At 40.9% G+C, this 27,456-nt stretch overlaps 1 protein-coding gene across 2 annotated transcripts in view; it reads right to left on the bottom strand.

Annotated features, from left to right (window-relative positions):
• The window catches only part of Orc2 (origin recognition complex subunit 2), a 39,482-nt gene that overhangs the window by 2,931 nt on the left and 9,095 nt on the right, over positions 1-27,456 (bottom strand). For both annotated transcript variants that reach the window (XM_055616549.1, XM_055616550.1), the window contains exons 5-16: positions 25,525-25,614; positions 23,252-23,344; positions 22,627-22,658; positions 16,306-16,363; positions 13,482-13,672; positions 12,366-12,464; positions 11,086-11,195; positions 7,111-7,243; positions 4,599-4,695; positions 3,545-3,691; positions 1,993-2,164; positions 461-522 (exon numbers count right to left, since the gene is read on the bottom strand). In XM_055616549.1, coding sequence (XP_055472524.1) covers positions 461-522; positions 1,993-2,164; positions 3,545-3,691; positions 4,599-4,695; positions 7,111-7,243; positions 11,086-11,195; positions 12,366-12,464; positions 13,482-13,672; positions 16,306-16,363; positions 22,627-22,658; positions 23,252-23,344; positions 25,525-25,614 — 1,284 coding nt within the window. The remainder of the gene's footprint in view (positions 1-460; positions 523-1,992; positions 2,165-3,544; positions 3,692-4,598; positions 4,696-7,110; positions 7,244-11,085; positions 11,196-12,365; positions 12,465-13,481; positions 13,673-16,305; positions 16,364-22,626; positions 22,659-23,251; positions 23,345-25,524; positions 25,615-27,456) is intronic.

Genomic DNA, 27,456 nt, shown 5'->3' with positions numbered 1-27,456 from the left:
TCCAGCTTCATAACATCACTTAAGACATGCCCCCAGACATAGATAGCCTGTAAATAACCCTAACATGTTGCAAAGTGGATCAATTGCTGAAAGTTGTCACCTGTGACTAAATAACAGGTAACCTTGCAGGCAGTTTTAAGTAAGCATTACAAATAAGACTGACTCTTAAGGAAGGTAGTAACTTAAAAACTGTGATCACTAAAATTTGTATACACAGTAACACATTTTGCCAAATGGTGACAAATAAGATGTCCCACATAGAAAAACTATGAAACTGCCAGATACACATCCATAGTTCTAGTAGTGCTCAGGATTCTACAAGTAAGTGGGTCTCACGGACATACCCACCACAGACCAGTCATTCATCTCTGCTGTGAGAAATGCTGGGCTCCCAAGGGAGTCTAGAACAGGGAGCATAGGGGGACAGAAAGTCACATTAAATATCACAAATGTTGGATACCGATGTAGGAAGGGCTGTCCTGGTTATCCAGCTGGAACTTTATAAGTAGCCTGAAAATCCCCCTACAAAAAAGCAAACAAACACAAAAACATCAGACTCAATAGACACGTACTCTGCAGTAGTAAATACAAGTAAGAATGGAGACTATTCAGCTCAGCTCCATCGCCTTTTGTTCCTTTCTCTAACAGAATCATATCCTCACAGCGGGGGGGGGGGGGGGGGGGGAGTTTCGATCTAAGAACAAATTCTTCTCTCTCTTTCTCTGTCCCCTGCAGGATGTGGTGGCGCAGGCCTGTAGTCTCAGAACTCAGCAAGCATAAACAAGCAAATCTCTGCAGTTTATTCCAGGAAAGCATGGTCTATAAAGTGGGTTCCAGGGCAGCCAAGACCACACAGTTTGAGACTTTGTCTCAAAAACAAAACAAAACAAAACAAAACAAACAAACAAACAAAAAACCCAACCAAACCAAAACCAAAACATCTCTAGTGCAGTAACAACACATTAACAACAAAAAATACAACAGAAGCTCCCAAGTCTTCTCTATATTCACAACTCAGTTTTGTTCAGAAACATAAAAGCTGCATGTGTGCATGTATGTGTACCGTGTGTGCCTGCTGATTCCCCTGGAACCTAGGTTACTAATGGTTGTGAGCCACCATGAGTGCTGAAAATTGAAGACTAACAAGCACTTTACTCAAACTCTGAGCCAACTCCTCAGCCCCGAACAATTTGTTAAGAAAAAAACTATTCTAGCTTTATTAGTCAATTTCATAGGTTAATACTGAATATTCCACCTGTTGTGTAACCCAATCCTGGTGCCACTTTTATTTTCTCTTAATCCTTTACAGCAAGAAGGTAATTTTGTTTCTGTCCCAGTTATTGTCAGCTCACAACTAGCCACAACCTAGAGTTACCTGAGAGGGACTAATTGCAGAGATTCTCAGATCAGACTGTCCTGTAGGCACGTCTGTGGGGGAACTGTCTGTACGGTTAACTGACGAAGAAGGGACAAACCACTGTGGGCAGCACCGACCTCAGTCCACTGGAGGTGGGCTGTGAGATGACTAAGCATGAGCTTATGAGCAGGTCGGCAAGCAGCATTCCTCCATGGCTCTTGCCTTGAGTCCTTTCCCTGATGGCCCTCAATGATGACCATGGCCTGTAAGTGCAAGTCAAATAAACCCTTTTCTCCCCCAAGTTGCTTTTGATGATGGTACTTTACACAACAGCAGAGTGGAACTACAGCGTGCCTCTGGTAACCATAGTAGCACATCCCAAGCGTACAAAATCTGTTTTGTTTTTTGAAGAGCTAGGATTGGATCGAAGGCCTTGTACATGAGAGGCAAGTGCTCTACCACTCATCTCACTCCTAGTCCTTGAATGTACAGGTTGTTTATTTTCTTGGTGGTGCTGGGAGTTGAATTCCGGGGATTTAAAATGATAGTAAGCACCTGACCACTGAGCTACATTTCTAGACCTAAATGTGTGTGTGTGTCTTTATAGCTATTTTAATAATAGTTTTCATTCTTACCTTGCATTGGGGGTAAGGCTCCGTAAGACATGAATCAGAGAACTCAGTGGTAGAGATCCAGACTGTTTGACCAGAAGGGAGTTCTCATAGGAGGTTTCTTCAGTATAAGGACTGTATGTAGTAGTTTCATACCAAAGCCAATTATAGAGACTCTGCTTTGCATGATCCCACACTACAGAACACGATCAAAACAAAGAATTACAAATTACTGCCATTTAGTCACGTTACGTGAGATTTCACTGCAGTGAATAATGAGGAGACATTCAAGGAAAAGTGCCAAAGGCTGGGAGTGCAATTCAGCGGTAAAAACGCTTGTTTTAAGTACACAAGGTTCTGGGTTCACACCTTAGAACTACATTGAAAAATCATAAAATTTTCCATGTCTGTCACTTCTTTATCGCTAATCTCTAAATCACAATCTGATCCTACTATTAATCAGTGTCTGTATTTTTTTCTTTCTAGGTAAGGTCTTACTGGGTAGGTCATGCTGGTCTCAAATTCACAATGCTCTTGCCTCAGGCTCCCAAGTGCGAGGGTTTACAAATATGAGCTACCTTACTTGGATAACATCTGAATGCTTATTTGTACATTAAATAGACGTGAAACTGTCTTAGCACCATCAGTAATCCTTTTAAAAACTAAATAAGGCAGCTGGGTGTAGTGGCACACATCTTTACCTCCTAGGCACACAGCTCCTGGGAGGCAGAGGCAGGTGGATCTCTGTGAGTTCAAGGCCAGCCTGGTCTACACAGGACAGTCAGAGAGAGCTGCAACAGAACCTGTCGGGAGTGGGAGGGGGGAGATAAAGTAAAACTTGAATGAATGCATAAATAAAGTGAAACTTAAGGAGGCTAAAGAGATGGCTCAGCAGTTAAGAATGCGTACTCTTGCAGAAGACCCAAGTTCAATTCTCAGCACCTACTTCACAATCACCTATAATTTTAGTTCTAGGAGATCTAATGCCCACAAACCTCTGGTGCACATACACTCACAAAGGCAAAACCCACAGAAATAAAATAAAAAACATTAAAAACGTGATGACTTAATCTTCTGTTTTATCATTCTCACAAAATGAATTTATAAAATAAACGTGAGAGTATGAAGAGAAGGATGGAGAAAGAATAATGGGTCTACTCTTCCTCTTCCTTCAGGCGCAAGCATACTTTAGTGTGGATTCTTATTCCTAATAATTACTTTTTTTTTTTTCCCGAGGTAGAATTTCTGTCTGTAATTTGGGTTGTCCTTGAACTCACAGAGATCTGCCTGTCCCTGCTCCCCTGAGTGCTGGCATTTCAGGCATGCGCTACCATGGACAGGCCTGACTCAATAATTACTTTGTTTGTTTGTTTTCTTGAGACAGGGTTTCTTTGTGTAACAACCCTGTGGCTGTCCTGGAACTGTATAGGGATTAAACTGGGATCAAAGGTATGCGCCACCAGACCCAGCTTCAATACTTTTTAAATCAAATTGACAAGCTGAAAGTTTACTGAAAAACAGTACAGTTTTGTAAGAAAAATCTCAGAGGGAAGAGAGACAGCAACATGTAACTTACTGAGAGGAGCATTGAGGTGATCAATAGATGCTATAAGGTACACGTTCTGTAAAGATGACAACTGTCCAAGAATTTGCTGGCTGTTATCTCCTCTTAACATTTGGCTGTCCAAATTGTGGATAAGAAGGAAGAGTTCTAGAGAAGAGTCTGAAAGAAAAAGGATTGCAATGATTACTTTCAGTGAGGACTGTGAAGTCTTTAGCACATAAAATGCTTAAGTATTAAAAGATATGCCCAAGTAAGGTACTAAGCAAGCACTCTATAACTGCGCAGCAAAATCCAGCCATAGGTATAGAAATGTTACTCAAAAACCTGGGCATAGAGGCAGAGGATGATATAGGAGGATCCTTGGGGCTTGCTAGTCAGCCAGCCTAGCCAAATTTTTAGCTCAACATTACAGTGACACACTTGCAAATATACACACAAACACACATATATGCACACAGAGGAGGGGGAAGGAAGATGAAGATGGATTAAGGAAGATACCCCATGTCAATCTCTGGCCTCCATATGCACAAGTACAGACATGCATGCTCATTCCTGCTCCCATGTACACACTTACAAACATGCACATACACATACACACAATATTAAACAACATAAAAATGTCACACAAAGATGAAGAAATCTGTTTCAGGCACTTTACACTGACAAATAAAAAGCAAAATTATCCTAAAATAAAAAAGGCCATACAGAGTTAAGACAACAGGAGTAACTCCTTTCAGTTAGGTGAAATTCATAGGACAAATTAATACGATAGGAAAGACAATTTTTTTCTCCTGAGACAGTTTCTCTCTGTAACAGTTCTAGCTATCCTGGAACTAACTTTGTAGACCAGGCTAGCCTCCAACTCACAGAGATCTACCTGCTTCTGCCTCCAGAGTGCTGGGGTTAAAGGCATGCACCACCACACCTGGCTAAGACAAATTATTTTAAAGAAATCTAAATTGGTGTTGACTACAGTATCCATATTAAAATAATCATCTTTTGTCTAAAATACAGAGATGCAGTGTGTAACTTCATGTTAAATGCTACAGATGATTTACTTTGTTACCTTTTTTAAATCTGTTTATTATCCAGTCTCGCTGATCCAGAACACTTTGGAAAGTACCCATATAATCAAGGACATCTTCGGTTATATAATTCAGGATCTACATCATAGAAGTGCAAGAGGTACCATATCAACGGCAATTTATTCTGTCACATGATAAATACAATTAGCAAATTAATTATTTTTCATAAATTAAAAGTGATTTTGAGTTACTTAAAATTCAACTAGGTATTTAAGTATATCTAATTTTTTTTTAAAATACATTAAGGCTACAAGGAAAAGGAAAGAATAACAACATGAAAAGATACTATGAGAGGGAAGGAAAAATATAACCAGATCCCGGCAGTCCTGATGCACACCTTTGATCTCAGTGCTCAGGAGGCAGAGGCAGATAGATCTCTGTGAGTTCGAGGCCAACCTGGTCTACTGAGTGAGTACCAAGACAACCAGGGTTACACAGAGAAACACTATCTTGAAAAACAAACAGTAAAAAAAAAAAACATTATCAGACTATGAATATGACCCAGGTGTGGTGGTATACACCCTTAATCCAGTATACTGGAGGCAGAGGCAGGCAGATCTCTGTATGTTGAAAGCTAGTCTGGTCTACATAGGGAGTTCTAGGCTAACCTGGTCTATACAGAGACCCTATCTCAAAATAACCAAAGGAAAAAAGGTGTGGAAGGGAGTAGGGGGGGACTATGAATGTGTCAGAAAGAACAGTAACACGGATGCTAAAAAAAGGGTTACCACATTGGTTAAAATCCAAAACCTTGATGTAATTCTCAAAGGATAATCATTTGAAGTAACAATAGTCTATGATAAATGTACTCTAAAACTATTATATACACACACATACACACACACATATATAATAATTATTATTATATTGTTTTTTTTTTTTTTTTTGAGACAGGGTTTCTCTGTGTAGCCCTGGCTCTCCTTGACTTGCTTTGCAGACCAGGCTTGGCAGATCCACCTGCCTCTGCCTGGGACTGATGGTGTGTGCACCATGCCCAGCTCTTATTTATTGTTTGTGTACCAAAATGATAGAACTATAATGAAATTATGATTCTCTATGCCTAGTCTTAGCTCTTCCACTACTGACATGGTATAGTAAACGAAGGCAACATTTCCCTAAGGTTTTAGACAAGTCAGTTTCTTTGTCAGTATGGTGGCTAGTTTTCTGCCAACTTGACACAGCTACAGTCATCTAAGAGAAGGGAACCTCAATTAAGAAAATGCCTCCTTAAGATCCAGCTATAGACAAGTCTAGAGGGCATGTTCTTAATTAGTGATTGATGGCCGAGGGCCAAGCCCACTGTTGGTGGTGCCATCTGGGCTGATGATCTTGTGTTCTATAAGAAAACAGGCTGAGAGGCTGTAGAGATGGCTCAGAGGTTAAGAGCACTGGCTGCTCTTCCAGAGGACCTCTGAGTTCAATTCCCAGCCACCACATGGTGGTTCATAACCATCCATAATGAGATCTTGTGTCCCTTCTGGCCTGCATGCACACATGCAGGCAGAGCACTGTATACATTAAAAAAAAAAAAAAAAAAAAAAAAGTAGGCTGAGTAAACCAGAAGGAGCAAGCCAATAAGCAGCACCCCTCCATGGCCTCTGCATCAGCTCTTGAGTTCTTGCCCTGACTTCCTTTAATGATGGACTATGATTTGGAAGTGTAAGCAAAATAAACCCTTTCCTTTCTAGCTTGCTTTTTTCAGTAATGGTGTTTCATCACAGCAATAGTAACTAACTAGGATAATGATCATGTGTGTATGTGCTTGTATGGGTGCACATTTGTGTGTGGATACATAGGACAAATTTAGGTGTTATTCTTATGTATTGTCTATGCTTATTTTTAGTTACTCTAACTATTCCTAATTTTTTTCCACTTTATGTGAATGAGTGTTTTGCCTATATGTATGTATGTGCAACATGTGTGTGCCCTAGGAGGCCAGAAAGGCGCATCCGATGGCTGGGATTAGAGTTACAGTTGTGAGCCACCATGTGGTTCTAGAAACAGAACCTGGGTCCTGTGCAAGAGCAGCAAGCACCCTTAACCACTAAGCCACTGTCCAATCCTATTAATTTATTTTGAGATAAGGTCTCTCAATGGCAAGAAACTCATCAAGCAGGTTAAACTGGCTGGTCAGTGAGCCTAAGGACTGTGCACTCTTCCTCATCTCCCCCACACTGTGATTACAACCACAAGCCACCACACCTAGCTCTTAAAAACAAAGCAAGAGTTAATGAGCTTGAACTCAGATCTTCTTTACAGAATGAGCCATTTCCCCAGCCCCAAGTCAGTTTCATAGTAAGACATCAAAGATGAAAACTAAAAGATGGATTACTCTGAATTAAAAACATGATCTAATTGGTAGGAACAAAATCCTTTATATTTAGTGTTCAGAAGCAGAAATTGCATCCTCACTCCCATAGAGCCATGACTTGGCAGAGGACATAATGTTACTCATAACATAATGTTACTCCTTTTAATAGTTTTGAAACTTACTGATTTCACACTGATCCCAGGAAAGAAGCCGTTGATGACAACATGAATGGAATCTTGAAGCATGGTGGTTCGAAACTTTTCTAGTAAATCTCTCTTGGACCCCAAACCATAAAGCACAATGTTGAACCCAAGGCTATAAGGAAACACAATGTCCATAAAATTAAAGCTTAAGACTCCTGGCTGCCAACTTTATTACCAACCAGTTTCTTTTATGCTTATGAGGATTGCAGAAAGGAAAACATGAAAGAATAAAGGGTAGAAATACAAGCTAGATATGTGGTGTACACCCAGCACTTGGTAGACAGCAGCAGGAAGATTGCTGTTATCTTGGAGCCAGCCTAGTTTACAAAGCAAATTTCAGGCTAGCCAGGGCTACATAGTGACACTCTGCCGCATAAATGTAAAAATAAACAAGTGAATGAAATTAAAAGTACAAAGAGAACAGGCAGAACTAAGGCACCCAAATAGCTAAGTTGCGGGTTCCCTAGAACACAGCAAAGTCACCCATCCCGTCTATGAGAGCTCACAGTTCCAACTGTTTGGCAGCTTTCTCTGTAGGGCTGAAGATAAGAGCAACTATGGCAGATACTGTAACATTTAAAACATACTAAAGGACAGTTGAAATTAACAGATTAAACCACAACAGTGAATTACACTACAATGTTAAGTCTACTTTATTAAATAACATCCATCTGAAAGGAACCTGTAGCTGGAAGGTTTTAACCGGAAAGGGGCATATCATTCTAGAAAGACTATTGTATTGGGGAGTAGGGAAGGGGAACAAAACTGCCAAGGATAGAAGGCTTGAATCAACTGTCATGTAGAAAACTCTAAGCATTGCAAAACAATAGGCTTTAGAGACTGATGTAGAAGACAAAAGGAAAATGCAGTTTTCTGATTTAGGCAACTACAGAGTGATTGACAGGTCCTGAGCTAGAAGGAAGGCAGGTGGAGAGACTGGTTTCAGATGAGGTTTATGTAATGTTCACCATGCCTCACAAATGCTAGGCACACACTCTACTAGCGAGATATAGGACCGCCTTTGCTGTTGTTTCCAATCTTGAAACAGGGTCTTGTTAAGTTACTCAAACCTATCTTTACACCTGCCTTGTTTTCCTCAGTGACTTTGCTATTTGCATGTTTGTGATTGGGTTAGTATCTGTCAACTTGATACAAACCTAGACATATCCAAAAACAGAGAACTCAGTTGATGAGCTGCCTCTTTCAGGCTGACCTGTAAGCACATCTATGGGGGAAGTTTCTTTCTTCTTTTTTATTTATAGATTTATTATTTTATTTTTTGTATGAGTGTTTTGCCTGCATATTTGTCTATGCACAATGTGTATGAAGTGCCTGCAGAGGACAGAAGAGGGTGTCAGATCCCTTAAACTGGAGTTATAGACAGCTGAAAGTCATGTGGTTGCTGAGACTCAAACCTGGGTTTTCTGGAAGAGCACTCTATCCCTCTACCAGGGACTGATTGCTAATAGGACAACCGGGCCCACTGAGGGTGATCCTGTAGCAGGGCAGGGAAGTCAGGGCTGTTAGAAAGATAGCTAAGGAAGCAAGGCAGTATGCAGGCTTCCATGGTTCCATCTTCAGTTCCTGAATTGGCTTCTCATTATGATGGACTAAAAGCTGGTGTTTATCACAGCAACAGAACTTGGTACTGGGAGGGAAGTGTTGCTGTGAGTCCCCAGACCATGCTGTTTGTTTGGAGGCTTGTGGAAGCATTTGGAACTGAAATGAAACTTTTATTTTACTGTGTTAATGAATGCTGGCTAGCAGGGCCTGAAAACTCAGCTTTGATTCATAAGAGGCCAACACCATTATGGTAATATCTACAGAGAAGTATTTCTGCAGGGTCACTACACAAAAAGCTATGGTCTAGTGTGAGTGTTGGGGGATAGACTGGGGGTGGGGGAAGGAAGGCTGTATCTCAGGCTGGTAGCTGGACTTGACAATGTTTAAGTCTCTCACATGGTCCTGGTTTTGAAGAGGTCATGGAGAGCACCTGAGGCATGCCCGGAGTCCTTAGAGAATTCAGGAGGCCATTGGTGAAGATGCAGCATTAGCTTTAATCAAGGTCCCAGGACTAATGGGGTCTTGAAGAAAAGCTGAAGTTTGATAGCATGTGGCTGGGTCTAAGTCCCTGGTGAAAGTATAGCTTCAGCTGCAGTGGTGACCTTAAGATCCTGGAGATAAGGATTGTAAGATGACCATCAAGGACAGTGGCAGGTGCAAATGGAGCTTGTCTGAGCCTACAAGACAATGTGAGTGTGAGTCAATTTAGACGGCAGGGCTGGAGAGGAGGGATGCCCGAGTCCTTTGGTATCCAGTGAGACTCAGGGGTCAGATACTGAGCTACAAGACTTGAAATGCACTTCTAGGTTTGGTTTTGCTACAGGTGTGATTGGTTTACACCTAGGTTCTCTTTCCCTCTTAGAATAAAAAAGGATGTAACTTCCTTTTTTTCCTATAGAAACTCTTACAGTTAGGAGACTTTGGATTTTGTTTTGTTTCAAGATGGAGTTTCTATGTATAGCCCAGGCTGTCCTGGAATTCAGAGATTTGTTTGCCTCTGCCTTCTGAGTGTTGGGATTAAGGGCATGCACCATCAATTCATGGCTGAGACTTTGGAATTTTAAAGAAGACACTAGACTTTAAAAAAAACATTTCTTTTATTTTATGTGCATGTACCACTGACATGAAAGCTTGACACTTGCAGAGGCCAGAAAAGAACATTGAAGCACCTGGAACTAGAGTGAGAAAATCGTGAGGTGCCACACAGGTGCTAAGAATTGAACTCAGGACCTCTGGAAGAGTAGCCAGTGCTCTGAACCACTGAGCCATCTCTCCAGCCCTGACACGGGACTTTTAAAATGTTGCCATGTTTCGAAGACTGAGACTTCTAATGTGTGTGTCAGGTTGGTAAGGGTGAATTGTGCTGGTATTTTGCTAATTTGACATAAACCTTGGCAGCAGGGAAGGAATCTCAAATGAGAAATTGCCTGTATCAGACTGGCCTGTAGACATGACTATAGGGCATTTTCTTGGTTGCTGATATGTGAAGTAGGGTCTAGCTCACTGAGGATGGTGCCATCTGTGGACAGGTGAGCCTGGGCTGTAGAAGGAAGGCAGCTGAGAAAGCCCAGGGATGCAAGCCAGGAAGCAGAGCCCTGTGGTCTTGCTTCAGTCTTCTGCCTGAGTTCCTGCCTTTGTTTCCCAAACTGATGAACTGTAACTTGCTATACAAAATAAACGCTTTCTTCACAAAGTTGCTTGTGGTTATAGTGTTTGAACACAGCACACAGTGTGTGTGTGTGTGTGTGTGTGTGTGTGTGTGTGTCTGTGTGTAAAAACACTTCCCACACGTGCCTGACAATGTAAGTTTTATCCTTGGAACCCACTCCTAAAAGTTATGCTCTGACCTCCCACATGCACTGCAGTACACATGTGCTCACACTCATATAGGAAATAATAGATTAAACAACAACAGGGGCTGGGGAGAGGGCTCAGAGGTTAAGAGCACTGGCTTTTCTTCCAAAGGTCCTGACTTCAATTCTCAGCACCCACTTGGTGGCTCACAACCATCTATAGTAAGATTTGGTGCCCTCTTCTGGTGTGTAGGCAGAACACTGTATAAATAATAAATAAATCTTAGGAAAACAACCCCACAACAACAACAAAAAGGAAGTAAGATCTACGCTATGCAAATGCTCTACCACTGCGCTATATTACAACCTGAAAATTATGGGTTTGCTTTGTCTTTTAGACAGGGTCTCTCTATATAGTCCCAGCTGTCCTGGAACTCACTATGAAGACCAGGCTGGCCTAGAATTCACAGATATCACCTACTTCTGCTTCCCAGGTGCTAGGATTAAAGGTACACGTCACCACCTTGGCTACAAATTATGTATTAACACAAACATACATATTCTTCATTGTGCAAGTGCTTAAAATGAGAATACTTACTGTAGCTGTAGCATCCATTTATGAAACATTTTCTCATGCTGTTGATTTAACTGTTCAATTTCAGCAGAAAAGGAAGGTGAGAATTTGCTCAGTAAGTTACGAAGAGTTTTCTATTAAGAGAGAGGATGTTCTTAGTAGAGACAGTGACTTAAATCAGGTATGAAAATAATTACACCAACTGAATATAAAAAATACAGCAAACACGACTTAAATATTCACTTAATTAAAAGCTATTTTAAAAGACTTGATTATACCTATGTATGTGAGTGTGTTGTGCATAACTGGAACGGGGCGGTCAGCAGAGGTCAGAAGGTGCCCGGGACCTGAATTTATAATGGCTGTGAGCCACCATGTCTTCAGCTCCTCTTAATGTTCTTTTTATTTCAAGTACAAAAGAACAATACAAAAATTTGCTAAGTTTGCCTAGATCCATTTAAATGATTACAGCAAACTCCAAATATAAAGCTTTAATTTCTAAAAATAAAGTTACTGTAAGATGGTTGAATCTGCTTCTCAGTTTTCCTAACAAATTCAGACAGACAAAAACAAAAACAAACAAACAAACAAAAACCCAGTACTACTCCCCAAACCGGTGGGCCCAGGCCATGCAGCTCAGACTAGAGTGCTTGCCTCGCAAGCTTGAGGTTAGCTCTCAGCACAACACTGGTAACAACATAATAATTCCAAACCTGCAGATTTGAAAAACTGCAAAAAGCTAACAACTCACTATTGATTTCTGGAAAACATTAAGGTTTCTTTATAATTTACCATCAAAAATAAACTTGTATTTGATCCTTTTCAAAAGCTATTTTTAATAAATGTTGTCTCTCTGGTGCTGTGGTGTGGCTATAAAAGGCTCCTGTGTGGAGGCTTGGTCCCCTGGTACTGAGTGAAAATTCCCCAAACGGGAGCTGGCAAGCATGGGAGAAGGATTCCTTCTGGAGTCCAGCTCAGGAAGAAGGTCAGCCGGGTACTTTCTCTGTCTCTCTGAACTAGCAGGTTTTCACCCCAGCATCTGGGTTCTGACTCTTTATTGGTAAAATCAAATGACTGAGATTTTGTTAAAAACAAATAAAAAAAGTAAAATTATGTCAAATAGAATTCTAGTCACTGAATGATTTACACTTAATGTAACAAGTACTTAATGACCCCAACACATTAATTTGTGTTTTACTTTATCAGGAAATAATTCTGTTCCTGCTCAGGACTTCTCCAAATGTGCTGCTAATGTATTTTTAGGTCACAATAAGCAAAATGTTGATAACACCCTCATGGCATACCTGGTCCAGTTTAGTCCTCTTCAGCTTCTGCAGTGTTCTATCAGACGTTAAGACTTTTGAACTACTATGAGCTTCAAAATATTCTTCTACCAAGTCACTCTGAAATGAAAAAAGTAAAGTCACGTCTAAGTAATTTCAGATATTTGTGCTACATAAAGTCTAGATAATAATATTAGTTAAAATTGGGCTCAAGAAATCCTCCTGCCTCAGTTTTGCAAACAGCTGGGAAATGCAGTTGTGTGTTAACATGCCTAACTAAAATACCTTATGACAGTATTTTTTTTTTAAAGTAGTATACAGGTCAAGGATCAAAGATATTTAATTCCACTAATAAATTCAAGTAACTCTCATGAAAAAATAACTTAAAGATTAGACTAATTAACAGGGTGTGATAGCAGAAGCTTTTAATCCCAGCACTTTGGAGGCAGAGAGGCAGGAGGATCTCTGAGTTCTAGGCCAGCCTGGTTTACAAAGTAAGTAAGTAAGTCCCGGACAGCCAAGGTTACACACAGAAATCGGAGGGGTGGGGGGTGTCACATATTCAGTAAAGTGGATAATTACATACTCTGACTTAAGGTAGCATTAACCTCTCTCCGGCAGCAAGTTAAACAGTATGGTACCTACACTGCTCTGAACCTTTAAGAAGAACAGCAGGACAAGGTGCACTTTGTGAAAACAGTGTGAAGTTGAGAGTGGTGGAGCATGGATTGGGAGACTGAGGCAGGAAGACTGTTCTTCCACAGGGCAGCTTGTGGCCACATAACTCTTGCAGATAATTCACCACAGAGCAGCACTCAGACACCCATCACCAAGTGTAATGACTACACAAACAAAACCATCTGAAAGGGAAGCCCTGAAGCTCATCACCAGTGATCTGATCAAGTTCAAGTTCTCACACAACTGAGCTAGGATACTACTTTCAGTGCCTTTCCCAGAACTGAATATGCACCCAGAACTGAAAAGAATGTTCAAGGACAGAAACCAGCACGTGTGGGAACTCAGGTGTAACGCGAGGAAAACGATGGCTGACCCCTGCTGACGTGCTGGTCTCAGGCGACCCACCAGAAGGGAGCACACACGGTCCTCCTGCAGCACCACGTCCCCCTCTTCACTTACTGCCTTGCCTCTTTTCCTTCTCTTAGCTGGTGTCCCTCTGGAATCAGGAACTGGAAGGAGTCTATTCTGAACTTGACCCTTCTGAGAGGACCCCACCACTTCAGTGTCTTCTTCATCTATCGCAATCACTTCATCATCCTCCGAGTTGGAAGCCGAATATTCACTTTCACTGTCACAATGAGACTTCGGTGCTGTAGAAAGATATAAGCAATTGGGAAAATTTGATAGGCTGAAAGAAAAGCTACTTGGGGAGAATCAAGAATGCAGGCTTTGAAGTAAGACATTTTAATTATAACTTTGTCAGACTTGCTCATGATTTCACATCTAATTACATACATTCTCTAAGCACTGTTTTTTTAGTTATCAGATGAGGGTGTGCACATCTAACTAACCTGTTGGAAAATTATATTGGAATGAGTCACTTGTACGTAGGGAACACTCCTGTGTGTATGTGTGGGGCAGCATATATTTGTGTATGTGCCCTTCCATGCATGGAGGCCCAAGGTGGATTTAGGTGTCTTGATCATTTCCCACAGTATGTATTGGGGCAGGGCCGCCTACTGAGCCTAGAGATTGCCAGCTTGCTCAGTGGACCCTGTCTCAGCAACCATACATGCTGGGTAAAGAGGTGACTTTTATGTGGTCTATGGATTAGAATTGCTATTCTCACCCTTGTAAAGTAAGTGCTTTACCTGGTAAGCCATCTCTCTGTCCCCTGAAATGTATCTAAAGCAACCAGTAAGGTCAATTATACTTAATGTTATTCTCTGCCTTTTTCTTTGCTAATAGAGCTTTTTTTTTTTTTTTTTTTTTTTGGGGGGGGGGTCAGTGTTGTAATGTGCCTCACTATGCAATAGAAAAATTGTGATAACCACCTTTTCCTTCTGCCAAATACTTGCTTTCCTTCAGACCGTTGCAACTAAGTTGGTTATGTAACACTCTAACCACCGAGACTTGGAAAGTTTATTGAAAGTTGGATTTTCTTCCCATAGGAAAGGAAATCTCCTGATTATGCAACAGACACTATTCTGAATAATAAATCTTAAAGGTGATCCAGCTATACCACTCCTAGGCATATATCCAAAAGAGGCTCAAGTACACAACAAGGACATTTGCTCAACCATGTTTGTAGCAGCTTTATTTCTAATAGCCAGAACCTGGAAATAACTCAGATGTCCCTCAGTTGTGGTACAGAAATTGTGGTACTTTTACACAATGGAATACTACTCAGCAATTAAAAACAAGGAAATCATGAAATTTGCAGGCAAATGGTGGGACCTAGAAATGATCATCCTGAGTGAGGTATCCCAAAAACAGAAAGACACACATGGTATATACTCACTTATATAGACCTATAAGATAGGATAAATATACTGAAATCTATACACCTAAAGAAGACAAACAAGAAAGAGGACCCAGGGTAAGATGATCAATCCTCACTTAGAAAGACAAATGAGACTGACATTGGAGGTAGGAGAAAACAGGTAACAGGACAGGAGCCTACCACAGAGGGCCTCTGAAAGTCTCTACCTAGCAGTGTATCAAAGCAGATGCTGAGACTCACAACCAAACCTTCAGCAGAGTGCAGGGAATCATATGAAAGAAGGGGGAGTTCATATGACCTGGAGACTACAGGAGCTCCACAAGGACCTAATATGTCTGAGAACAGGGGTCTTTTATGAGACTGTATCGCCAACCAATTGTCATGTATGGATATAATCAGAACCCTTGCTCGGATGTAGTGCATGGTAGCTCAGTATCCAAGGGGGTAACCTAGTAAGGGGACCAAGGACTATTTCTAACATGAACTCAATGGCTGGCTCTTTGACCCCTCCTCCCTCGAGAGAGAAGCAGCCTTGCTAGGCTACAGGACATTGCAGCCAGTCCTGAAGAGACCTGATAAGCTAGGGTCAGACGGAAGGGGAAGAGGTCCTCCCCTATCAGTGGACTTGGAAAGGGGCATGGAGGAGATGAGGGAAGGAGGGTGGGGTTGGGAGGGAATGAAGGAGGGGGCTACGGCTGGGATACAAAGTAAATAACCTGTGATTAATATAAAAATATGTATACATATATAAAAAAGAAAAAAAATGTCTGTAACACACACTGCTCCACCCCAGCTGATTAACAAATCTACCCACTAACACTCCCACCACTCTCCCAGAAACAAGAGTTTATCTTATATTTCTCAAAGATATCAATAGTTTTATAGTCAAGAAAATGAATATAGGACTCCCAAAATGTTGGTGAAATAACTAACCAAATCAGTATGTTTACTCTGCGACACTAAGATTCCCTAAGATTGTGCAGAGCTGGCATACAACACATACGCACATTAAGAAGGAAACAACGAAAAGAGCTCACTATGCAGGTACAGACAAGTCCTGCAGCCTAGGAACATGAGCATGCTTTCTCATGGGAAGTGGTAGGAGTGACAGTAGGAACTGATTAAGCTTGTAACCAAAGTGAAATCCTACTCTGAGCATGTCTGATGTCCCTTATTTTAGCCAGTCCTCAAAACAATTCTAAGGCTGGTTACACCTAGTCTATAAATGAACTAACGACAGAGAAGAACCAGTACGTGGCCTTCAGAGTACTGAAAAGCCAAGCAGTTGATATTCAGAACTGTACACTAGTGGCTCTGATTTAGTTGTTATTAGGCATGCCTGTAATCTCAACATTTGGAACAGATGAGGAGGGGCTCAAGGCCAGCCTATTCTATACAGTGAATCTTAAGCTAGCCTGGGCTACATAAGATCTTATCTCAAAAACAAAGCAAACAAACAACAGAACTTCACATAACAAGAAATCATACCTAAATACATACCTAGTCTTTTTCTTAGATTTTGAGGTTGTGTTGACAGAAGTTCATTTTTCTTACAATTCTGTTTAAAAATTTAAAAAGCACAGTAATATGAATAATAAGGGAATAATGTATAGTCAATCCCAGAAGTAAAAAAACAAAACCAAAACTTTTAAAAAAGAAAACCACATTGTTCTCAATACACACTAGAACTAGATGAGTCAGTGGTTCTTAACACTACAAGACAGTAACAAATGAATTTGCTGAAATGAAAGAAGAAATATAGATGTTTCAGGGCTGCACAAGCCACCCCTGGCAAGCAGCCGGGGGACTGGAGACTGGAGTGGCTGGTTCTGGAGGGCTTAATGCCTGCTCTCTCTGGCCAGAGCCACTAAGCCTGCCTGCTGTCTGTCTAAAATAGTCTCCCGGCCTCCCAGGCCCTGTAGAGCCCTAAGGTCTACCCTTTTGTCTGTTTTTGCTTCTGCTTCACCATGCCATGGGATCCCTTGTTTTTACATTCACTTTCAAGTTGCTAAGACATGAAAAAGCAGAACAAACAGACAAACAAAAACCAACAACAACAACAACAACAAAAAACAATTAAATAAATGCTCATATGATCTCTTTCTGTGGTGGTGTAAATAATAATGGCCCCCTTAGGCTCACATATTTGAATGCTTAGTCACCGACGAATGGAACTGTTTGACAGGATTAGGAGGTGTGGCCTTACTAGAGAAGTCGGCTTTGAGATTTCAAAAGCCCATGAGGAGCCCAGGCTCCCTCTCTCTGCTTGAGATCAGGACATAGCTCTCAGCTACTTCTCCAGGCGATCCTCAGTTAGTGGTGTTGTTTAGGTAGGTTTAGGAGGTGTGGCCTTACTGGAGGAAGTATGCCACGCTAATAAAACTCCGAGAGTTAAAGACTCAAGTTATTTCCATTTTGTTCTCTGCTTCAATCTTGTGGTTCGAGATGTGAGCCCTCTCCCTGCTTCTGCTACAGCGGCCAAGCCTGCCACCTGATGCCTCTCCTCCAGCCTCATGGACTCTAGCCCCCTGGAACCATGAGCCCAAATATAGGCTTCTGTAAAGTTCCTTGGTCATGCTGTTCTATCACAGCAACAGCAAAGAAATTAATACCCCAACAGGTTACAAATTTGAAGAAAAGGATCAAAAGAAATGTTTAAGGAAAATATTAAAGGTTCAAACCACAAGTGAGCCAAAACCCTTACCTCATATAACCATTAAAAACAGACTTGTAGCCATGGATACCTTAATCCAGCACTCAGCAGGCTGAGGTTGGCAGATCTCTTAAATTCAAGGCCAGTTATGTCTATATAGGGAACTTCAGGAGAACCAAGGCTACATAGTGAGACCCTCTCTAAACAAATCAAACCAAACCACCCAAACCAAAATAACATGAAAAGAGAAAGGGCTGCCTCTGAGTTCTAGGCCAGGCTGTCCTGCAGAGTGAGTTCCAGGACAGCCAGGGCTACACAAATAAACCCCAGCTCAAGAAAACAAAAACAAAACATTAAACAAACAAATCTGGGGAGAGGGGGGATTGGCTGACTTCCCTCATCAAGGTCACAGGTGATGGGAAGACTGAATCAACAATAGTGAGAGAATACAAAATCCTCATCTTCCCTCACGATCACAATGAAGAAAGACCATCATGCCAGTTTTTGAGGCTCATCTCATGATTCTTCTGAAAGACCCCAGCCTCACCCTAAGTTAAACATAGCTAACGCCATTTTGTGAGACACCACTGTTTTGTAAAACTCTGAAGGCCAGATGAGAAACTGGAAAATTACTGAGAAACCTAGCTGTGTCACCCACTTGGGATATCTGTGGTCAGGCTGCCCCTGTTGAGTTAAAAACAACTTGTTGTGACTACCCTCATGGGATATCTGTCAGAGGTTGTTCCAGCTGAGATAGGGAAAAACAAAATAACAGGTGGCCACGGTAAGGGGTGGTCAATCTTGGTGTCCCTGCCAAATTTTGACGCAAACCGTGGTCTCATGTAAACGTACCAATCAGCCCCCTGTAACCATGCTTCTCGCTTCTGTACCCACGGTTCTGCTCTAAAACCCTATAAAAACCCCAGCTTCCCATCTAGGGGGGCGCGCAAAGTTCTCTGAGTGACTTTCCGCCCCGAGTACTCGTGTATCAAAATACAAGCCTCTTGCTGTTTGCATCCGAATGGCCTTGTTGTTCCTTGGGAGGGGGTCTCTCTGACGGAAGATACCCTTTCACTTCTTGTCCTCACAGTCACTTATAAGGGAAGGGATGTTAGACAGGCAATTCTGTTGGCCTGCCCCCAGGGACCTAGCAATTGCTTACTTCATCACCTGCCACCACTGCCAGGTTTGACAGGTTTGTAGGGCCTGATAAAAGGACTCTCTGCCTGCCTTCATGGCTCTGCCCCATCTGTCTGCCTGCCTAAGTAACCACTTGTCCGCCTGTACCTCTTCTCCAGGCCCTCACACCTCTCCCTTCCCCCAATAAAATTACTTATACCAGATCTGTCATGTGGCGTAACTCCTCAGGGTGCATACCTTGGCATGGGCCCACCATGGTACACCCATGGTACATTATTATATTTCATAACAAGAAGAGGAAAGGGAAATGATCAGGAAATGTCCTGTTGGAAACCAGGCAGTAGTGGCATGGACCTTTAATCCCAGCACTGAGAGGCAAAAGCAGGTGAATCTCTGAGTTAGAGGGCCGCCTCTTCTACAGAGGGAGTTCCAGGACAGAAAATGCTACATAGAGAAAGCCTGTCTTGAAATACAAGAGACAGACAGAGATAGACAGAGAGACAGACAGAGAAAGAAAGAGTATGTCCTGGTAGAAATAAGAAAATCCAATATTTTTAACAATTCATTTTTTTTTCTGCCATCTCTTTTTGGTCCTATAGATGGAAAACTGTCCATCATTTGTTTGATTCACAGACCTTGCAGAGAAAAACCTGGTATTTTTCTACACTTGAGTGTGTCTTAAGTTTAAACTAGAAGATAAAAAGTGACCTCACCTCCTTATCTAACTCAATGAACAAGGCTCTTTTCCTTTTTGCCTCTTCCTGAGAGCTGCCAAGATTTTCAACTTGACAGTCTTTTCCTTTCCTTAAAAATGAATTACATTTATGTATTTAATATGAATGTGTATAAACACATTTGTTCCTTGCAGGATAACTCTCTTCTACCACATGGGACCTAGAGATTGAACTCAGGTCATCAGACTCGGCAATAGGTCTTTACCCACCGAACCATCTCATCAGCCCTTGATTTTTCTTCAAAAAAATTTATTTTTTATGTGTATGGGTATTTTGTCTGCATGTATGTCTATGTATCACATATATGCCTGCTGCTCTTAGAGAACAAAAGGCATCAGATACCCTCTAAAGATGGTGAGCAGCTATCTGGGTGCTGAGAATTGCACCCAGATCCTCTGGAAGGGCAGCCAGGGCTCTTAATACTGATCATCTCCAACTCTCTTGTTATTTTTCTAATAAACTCTAATAAAACCATAATTGAACTTCCCTCTGAATTCATTCAAAACTTCTTGATTTAAATTTTTAGATTCATTTTAGGTGTATTGCATGTTTTACTTGCAGGTATGTATGTGAACATTTATGTGCCTGGTGACTGCAGTTTAGAAAAAGCGGGTCAGATGCTCTGAAACGAATGGTGAGCTACCATGTGGATACTGGGAACCAAACCTGGGTACTCTGCAAAAGCAACAAATGCTCTTAACTGCTGAAGCCAGCTTTCCAGCCCCTTAAATTCTTTCACTAAAAAGACTAAGAACCAAATAGGGAGACTCCAATTTCTCTAGAAACCTATGGTGGCATCCAACAAAGTTCATTCCAAAGTCTCTGGCGATATCAGGAATTCCTTCTTCTCTATTTCATTTCTTTTATGTGTTTGTGACTCTGGGTGTATGTACGTACACAGGTGTTGCAGGTCAGTTGATCCCACTGTGAGTCCCCAAACTGTGAACTGTAAAACCCTGTTTGTTTGATTTGGTTGAGCCACAACACACACCTTTAATCCAAGAACTTTCCTGTTTATGGGTGATTATGGTGTGGTTCAGGCATCCCTAGCACACACCTTTAATCCAAGAGCTTTCTGTACACAGGATTTAGTAAGGTTAACATAGGTCAAGAGATAGATCAAGAAACCAGCTGACAGGGATTAAAAAGTAGGAGGGACTTTGAGTTGAGGAGTATTTAAGACAACATTGAGAAGAAAGTGCTTTTAGCTCAAGCTCTGGTTTTAGCTTTGGCTTCAGCTCCTCAGCTGCCTGGTTTTTTGAACTTTGAGCTAGAAAGGCTTGGGCCATGGGTTTTTTGGCCTTTTCCTCCTGGGCTGTGAGCTGAGCTAGTGAGCCTTTTGGGTTTTTTCTATCCAGATCTGAGCTGAGAAGGAAAGTCAGCTGGGTGTTTTCTCTGCCTCTCTGAGCTAGCAGGTTTTCACCCCAGCATCAGGCTCCCTAGTCCTTATTGGTAAAATACAACAGTTGGGATTTTCATTATTGTTTATAACAACACACATGTGTGCAGGAGTCTGAAGAAATCAGTATAGATTTCTGATAGAAATCTATAAGGGCATCAGATAGAGACCCTGTAACTGGATTACAAGCAATTGTGCTCCACCTTATGGGATCCGAATTTAGGTTTTCAGTAAGAACAGTTAGGTGCTCTTACCCCCTATTTCTTTCTTTCTTTCTTTTTTTTTTTTTAAGTGTAGGTACATTCTACTAAAGTTAGTTTAGGATTGAGAACTGATATCCAGGCATAGCAGTGCACACCTTTACTCCCAGCACACAGGAGGCAGAGGCAGATGAATTTCTGCGTTCAAGGTCAGCCTGGTCTACAGAGTGAGCTCCAGGACATGACGGCAAAGCAATGTTTCTAGTTTGCTGAGATAAACATTCTTTCATGAAGACAAAAAGTTTGCCCCTAAGACAAACAGCTTGTTCACCACTGCCCCCACTTAACAGAAATTTAATAAAAACCTGCCCAGATAAATTTAATCCTATCAAAAAAAATTTTTAAAAAGAACTGCCTACTGAGCACAAATATAGGACACACCCACAGGAATACAAACGAGATGTCTATATTCCTTCCTGTTACAAGTGGGGGTCATTTGCATGTTTCAGTCCTGAACAAAATATCAGTTTACAGTCTTAGTTCAGTTATAACAATAAGATACATTTCATTTCCCAAGTTTGTGGGTGATAAATATTTACATTTCTATAGTTTTCTTTTTAAAAAGACAAAGCATGCTGGAGTACACTGAATATGGAGAAAATGTTTCAAGACCATATGGTAGCATAAAACAGCTTTCTATACACAAGAACACCATCCTTGGAGACACTAGGATGATCCATCTCAGGATGATGGCCAAGTATGCTCTTCAGAATACTGTTATCTAGCACACCTCATAAGTAGTGCTCTCTAACGTCTCTCCATAACCTCTTCCACCATAGCCCCCTCTCCCACCTTGTCTTGGAAACTTCCTCTACCACCCTTCACACCCTCCCCTGCCACAGAATTCAGGTCATCAATCAACTGGGCAGAAGGGGCCTTTACCTTCTGAGCCATCTCACTGGCCCAGTAACACAACACATTGAGAAGAGCATTAGTAAAGTCAATGTCTCTGGCATGTCTAACTGTTTGCCTAAACAGGGTTGTACATTGCCCAGGCTGCAACCCTGGTCTTGGACATCTCTACTCACTTTTTATTGAATGAATCCCTTTCCCTAAACGCAGGCATGTTTAATTCTTTAGTCATTACAGGCTGGATTCTGACACAGCAAACGTCCAGTCCCCCCCACCACTGAGACTTAACCACACCTAGACACCATCACTGGACAGGGCACAGGGAAAAATCAAAACCAACAAAACACAAAGGAGACAAAAACTGTGGATTTGTTTCACCTATCTTGGAACGAATCTACCCAAAACCAATAGAGACTTCAATATAAATTATAAAATATAAAATAGTAGATTTAATGGACTAATCCTCTAAGAAGTAAGAGAACATTATATACAAATATAAAACCAAATTCGTAAAATTCCTAGGACAGGCCTACTAAGTTAAAAGTAATCAGGCTAGTTGTTAAACAGCAGAAGAACAGAGAATATAACACAGTTATATTTAGGGAAATTTGGGCTCATTTTCCAGTTTTATTCCAAGTGAGGTGAACTCAGTAAGTCAGTTGATCTTTCTGAACCTCAAATGACAGGCATATAACAAATGCCCATAAACTATCATGTTCAGTTTCAACTAAGAGATGAAAAGCTAGCGCTCATCATGTCTTGCTTGCTTTGGCAATTGCTTACCTCCAGCTGAACTTTCTCTGAAGTAGAATAACCTAAATGGAACAAAAAGTCACACTTACTACAAGTATTTCATTTTAGATCATGACCCAATTTTGTTGAAAGCAAAGTTGCACTTTTTACACAGAGGCCACTATATTTTACTGAATTCTCATAAATACAGGCTAAAGGATCACTAAGAATTTTATAGGTATTCCTCCAATGACAGCATTTTGTAGCATCCTAGTAAGGAAACAAAAACCTGAGGCTTTTATCAGAAAGTACACTGTTTCTCTTAGTTGGAATGGGGCATTGAAAAATAGATGCTCTGCAATTTGCAACAAGCCATTCAGTTTCCAAACTTTTCATGAGAAATTGACTCAGACAAATGATTATGGGGCTTGATGATTGATTTTAGGTGCCCCTGTCAATTCTCACAATGTAAGATGGCACAGACACTTTCCAGCCTTTACTGACTGACAAGTATAGATACATAAATGTAGGTAGGATTTTTAAACTGCAGTCTGTTGAATAAATTTTCAAAAGAAAATATATGATAAATTTAGCTCAAAAAACAAAATAAAACAAAAAAATAAACAACAAAACAAACCCAAAAATGCAGCACTGATCACCTTCAGATGTGTCTTACCCTTCCTTTTTTGAGCAACATTTTTCGTCATTTCAGGATCATTCTTTGAGTCAAGCGGAACAATTTTTCTTGGCGCTTTGGCTAGTTCTAAAGCTGTAATCAGAAAAAAAGTACCTTTGTTGAATAGCAGATTTAGAGGAAAGTCGCTTTCACTTATTTGAACTTCTTAAAACAAAAACCTGCATTACTTTTATCAGAAAGATAAATAAACCTACCTGTATTAAGAGTATTGCTTTTAAAAAAGCCTTTAAAGCTGTCTTCCAAGTATCTTTAAGAACACTACATATACTTGTGTGTGTGCACATCACAGTGCGTATATGGAAGTCAGAGAAGTCAGTTTCTCTTACCACAGTGCAGATGACCTTCAGCTTGTGATGTTTCATGGCAAATGCCTTACCTGCTGAGACTTCTAGGCTCTTCCTAGCATCTACATTTCCCAGTCATGCACAAATGATTACTCACACCTCTAACAGCAGCTTATACTCGGGCCACTTCTTTTTCCCTTTGATACATTTATTGTTTGCTCCTTGTTTCTTTTGTTTGTTTGTTTGAGACAGGGTCTCACGATGTAGCTCTGGCTGTCCTGGAACTCACAGAAATCTACCTGCCTGTTTCCCAAGTGCTGGAATTACAGAAGTGCGCTATGCCTGGCTCTCCTTCTGTTTCTTATCATATATATTACAGCCACAAGCTTCTTAGATGATATAAGGGTAAGAAGTTGGGAATCTAAAAACTACATGCAGTTAAAGTTATGTTTAAAAATTCTTAAATTCCCTGTTAAGTGTGGTGTTCTTGTGTTTAAAACTGTACATTATGAATGATGCATAAAATACAATATGGTATTGAACAGATGGCATTTAGGTGATATTTTAAACAAAACATCTAATCTTTATGTTCTCACACGGTGATAAGCATGCGGAAAATGAGCCCACACGTGGGAATAGATACGCATTCCCTAAACTTAAGACTCACGTAATGGTGCATACTAATCACATTATCCTCCTTTACTCTTTTAAAGGTTGGCCTTCACCGTTTCTAATTATGCTTCTAATTATGCACGTGTTGAGTGCAGTGCCCACAGTGTGGGGCAGCAGACACCCAGCAGCTGGAGTTACAGGTGGTTGTGAGCTGCCTGATGAGCATGCTAAGAACCAACCCTGGGTCCTCGGCAAAGGCAGTGCCTACATTTAACTACTGAGCCGTTTCTGTGGCCTACTTTAATTCTTTTAATGGAGAAACGGTAACTGTATTTAAACTTAAGCCCTTTTACTGGGCCATATGTGCTAGCAACTCTGTTACCATTTTATCTTCTGATCTTGAAATTTAGCTGAGACACTCACAAGCCTCACAAGTACTTCTTTTTCTTTTATTTTTGTTTTTGTTTTTTGAGACAGGGTTTCCCTGTGCAGCCTTGGCTGTCTTGGACTCACTTTGTAGACCAGGCTGGCCTCAGACTCACAGAGATCCGCCTGCTCTCACCTTCACTCTGGCTCTATCACACCTATTTGTACTTCAGGAATGTCCAGTTCAAACTACAACAGGCACTTTCTCAGTAACAAGTCTGCTCAGGTAACATCTTTCCCTAAAAGCATCCAATACCTGTGCCTACAACATAGTTCAGTGTGTAAAAGCACTTGCTACCAAGCCTGATGACTTGAGTTGATTTGTAGGACCTACGCTGCAGGAAAGAACCAATTCCAGAAGGTGGTTCTCTGACCTACACACACATGCCATAGTACTCATGTGCCCATACATGTTCAGCCATAAACACAAATAAATGAATCTGTTAAAAAGAAAAAAAACATCCAAAGACTTCAACTTATCCAAAGATGAAGTCTATACAGCCTTGCCTGGCATATAGGCCTTTCTACTTTGAGCAACCACTGTAGCTTACACACAACACTATGAAGGCTTAGGAATGAGTATAAGCTTTGAAAGCTAAACCTGGCTCTGCAATGTATCTGTAACTAATACACATTATAGGCTCCTTTAGATTGACAGGCAAACAGATGTCTATATTAAATGTGGCACCAATCCTGGCATATAGTACTTGGTCAAAATAACTTCTATGGTTAGTATAAAAATTACTTTCTTTCTGGAAATTTCTATACTGGAATTACAGGTATATGACATCATTCTTTAAGGAAATGTCTCATTCTCTAAATTCTAAGAACAACTTATGTCATCATAATTTTAGGGGATATAGTAAGATGATAACCATGAGAATGTGGTATTCGTCTACAACAAATATACAAAACAGAAAAGTAACATACCTAACTTAGTCATCTCTTCAGGGTGTTTTCTATGTTGAAAAGAATAAACTTTCTTCCCACTATCTATAGCCGAGCCATTTTTCAAGGATTCTGAAAAAGAAAATATAACATGCATTAAAGAAAAAGCAAGATTAAGGAAAAAGATAAAACTTTAAATGTAAAAGCTATACCCCTCACTACTTTTCATAAAAGTTTAGTTGAAGAGATGGGTCACTGGTTAAGAATGCTGGGTGGCAGTGGTACACGCCTTTAATCCTAGCTCTTGGGAGGCAGAGGCAGGCAGATCTCAGTGAATTCCAGCCCAGCCTAGTCTACAAAGGGAGTCCAGGATAGCCAAGGGTACACAGAGAAACTCTGTCTTGAAAACAAAGCAAAACAAAAAACAAAGAAAAAAGAATGTTTTCTCCTCTCCGAGAAGATCTGAATTCAGTTCCCAGCACATACGTTAGGTAGCCCCCAGCAGATCCAATGCCCTCTGCAGGCCATGGACACACACATAGAAATAAAATAAAATTTTATAGAAACTTCATAAATAAAAGGTGTTCCTTTTCCTAGAAGTGGAACTAACTTGGGCTTGTTGAAAAAATTTCCCTTGGTTGTGTCACATTGCAGGTCAGGAAGCTTGAGAGCAATCCAGGGGACAGCTTACATGTTTTTATAACCAGCTGTTGCAAGAACTATCTTAATTCATTCAAATGGTCAGCACACCACTGTTCAATGTACTAAGAGTCACTTCAACGCTGCAGCTCTTGAGGAGCATGCCTCAGGTGACTTAACTCCCATTAGACCTTGTCAGTTCTCAGCATCACCACACTGGGAACCACACTGCTAACGCATAAACTTGGGAACAAAGCACAGCAGATGTTCTTGGTGAACTGGCTTTTTCTTTTGACTCTTCCTAAAGATTCTGTGTTAGAGCCGGATGTGACGTTATATGTCTGCAAATCTAGCACTTGGGAGGATGAAACGGAATGATCAGTAATTCAAAAATATCCTAAGCTACATGAAACCAAGTTTCAAAATGCCAGTGGAGGAAAAGATCCTTTATTAAATGTCCCTCTGTGTTTTAAAACATAGGCCAGTGAGATGGTTCAGTGGACAAAGGCACCGGCCCCAAAGTCTGACAACCTGACTTGATCACCGGGACTGATATATTGGAAGGGGAGGATCAACTCTACCAAGTTGCTCTGACCTCATATTTAATAAACACACACATGAAATATAACTTGAAAAATTGTTTTTTTCTTTAAACCAAAAAAATCCAAACACAAAACACTAGATTGTTTTCTGATTATGACAAAAGAGGGCTGAAGAAAGAGTTCCCCAGTTAAGAATGCTTTCTAAAGTCCGATGATGGTGGTGCACGCCTGCAATTCAGCGGTAGGGGAGGCAGAGGCAGGTGGATCTCTGTGAATTTGAGGACTACAAAGGGAGTCCAGGATAGCTAGGATTTTGTTACATAGAGAAAGCTTGTTTCGAAAAACCAAACTGAACCAAACTAAAAAAACATGAAGACTGTTCAATTCCCGGCAACCACATGGTGGCTCACAACCATCTATAATATGAACTGATTCCCTCTTCTGGCAGGTGTAAATGCAGATAGAACACTCATATACATTGAAAGGATGAGACTAACTCTGTAACCTATATGTCTTCTAAAGCCTATAGTTTTGAGTTTTAGGTCCAGGTTAAGCTAAAGCCTTGTAGTACCTTTCCAGAGAACAGAGGAATGTGACCCTGGCCATCTGTGAGGACAGATATAAAAAAATCAAGCAAGTAATGACCTTCACTCAGCAAAAAGAATGACCAGACCCTTGTCTTTGAGATAGTGTTTCTTAGCAACCAACCCAGATGGCCTCAATCCTTATTCTGAGTAGCCCCTGACCTCCAGCCAAAAGCCCGCAGCCCCAATCTTCAAGGATGAGCTAACCA

Source organism: Psammomys obesus, unplaced genomic scaffold, assembly GCF_907164565.1.
Source record: "Psammomys obesus unplaced genomic scaffold, mPsaObe1.curated_primary_1811, whole genome shotgun sequence".
In the NCBI taxonomy this organism is placed as follows: Eukaryota; Metazoa; Chordata; class Mammalia; order Rodentia; family Muridae; genus Psammomys; species Psammomys obesus.
Note: the sequence above shows the minus strand (reverse complement) of the source record. Positions and strands in the feature narration are given on the sequence as shown.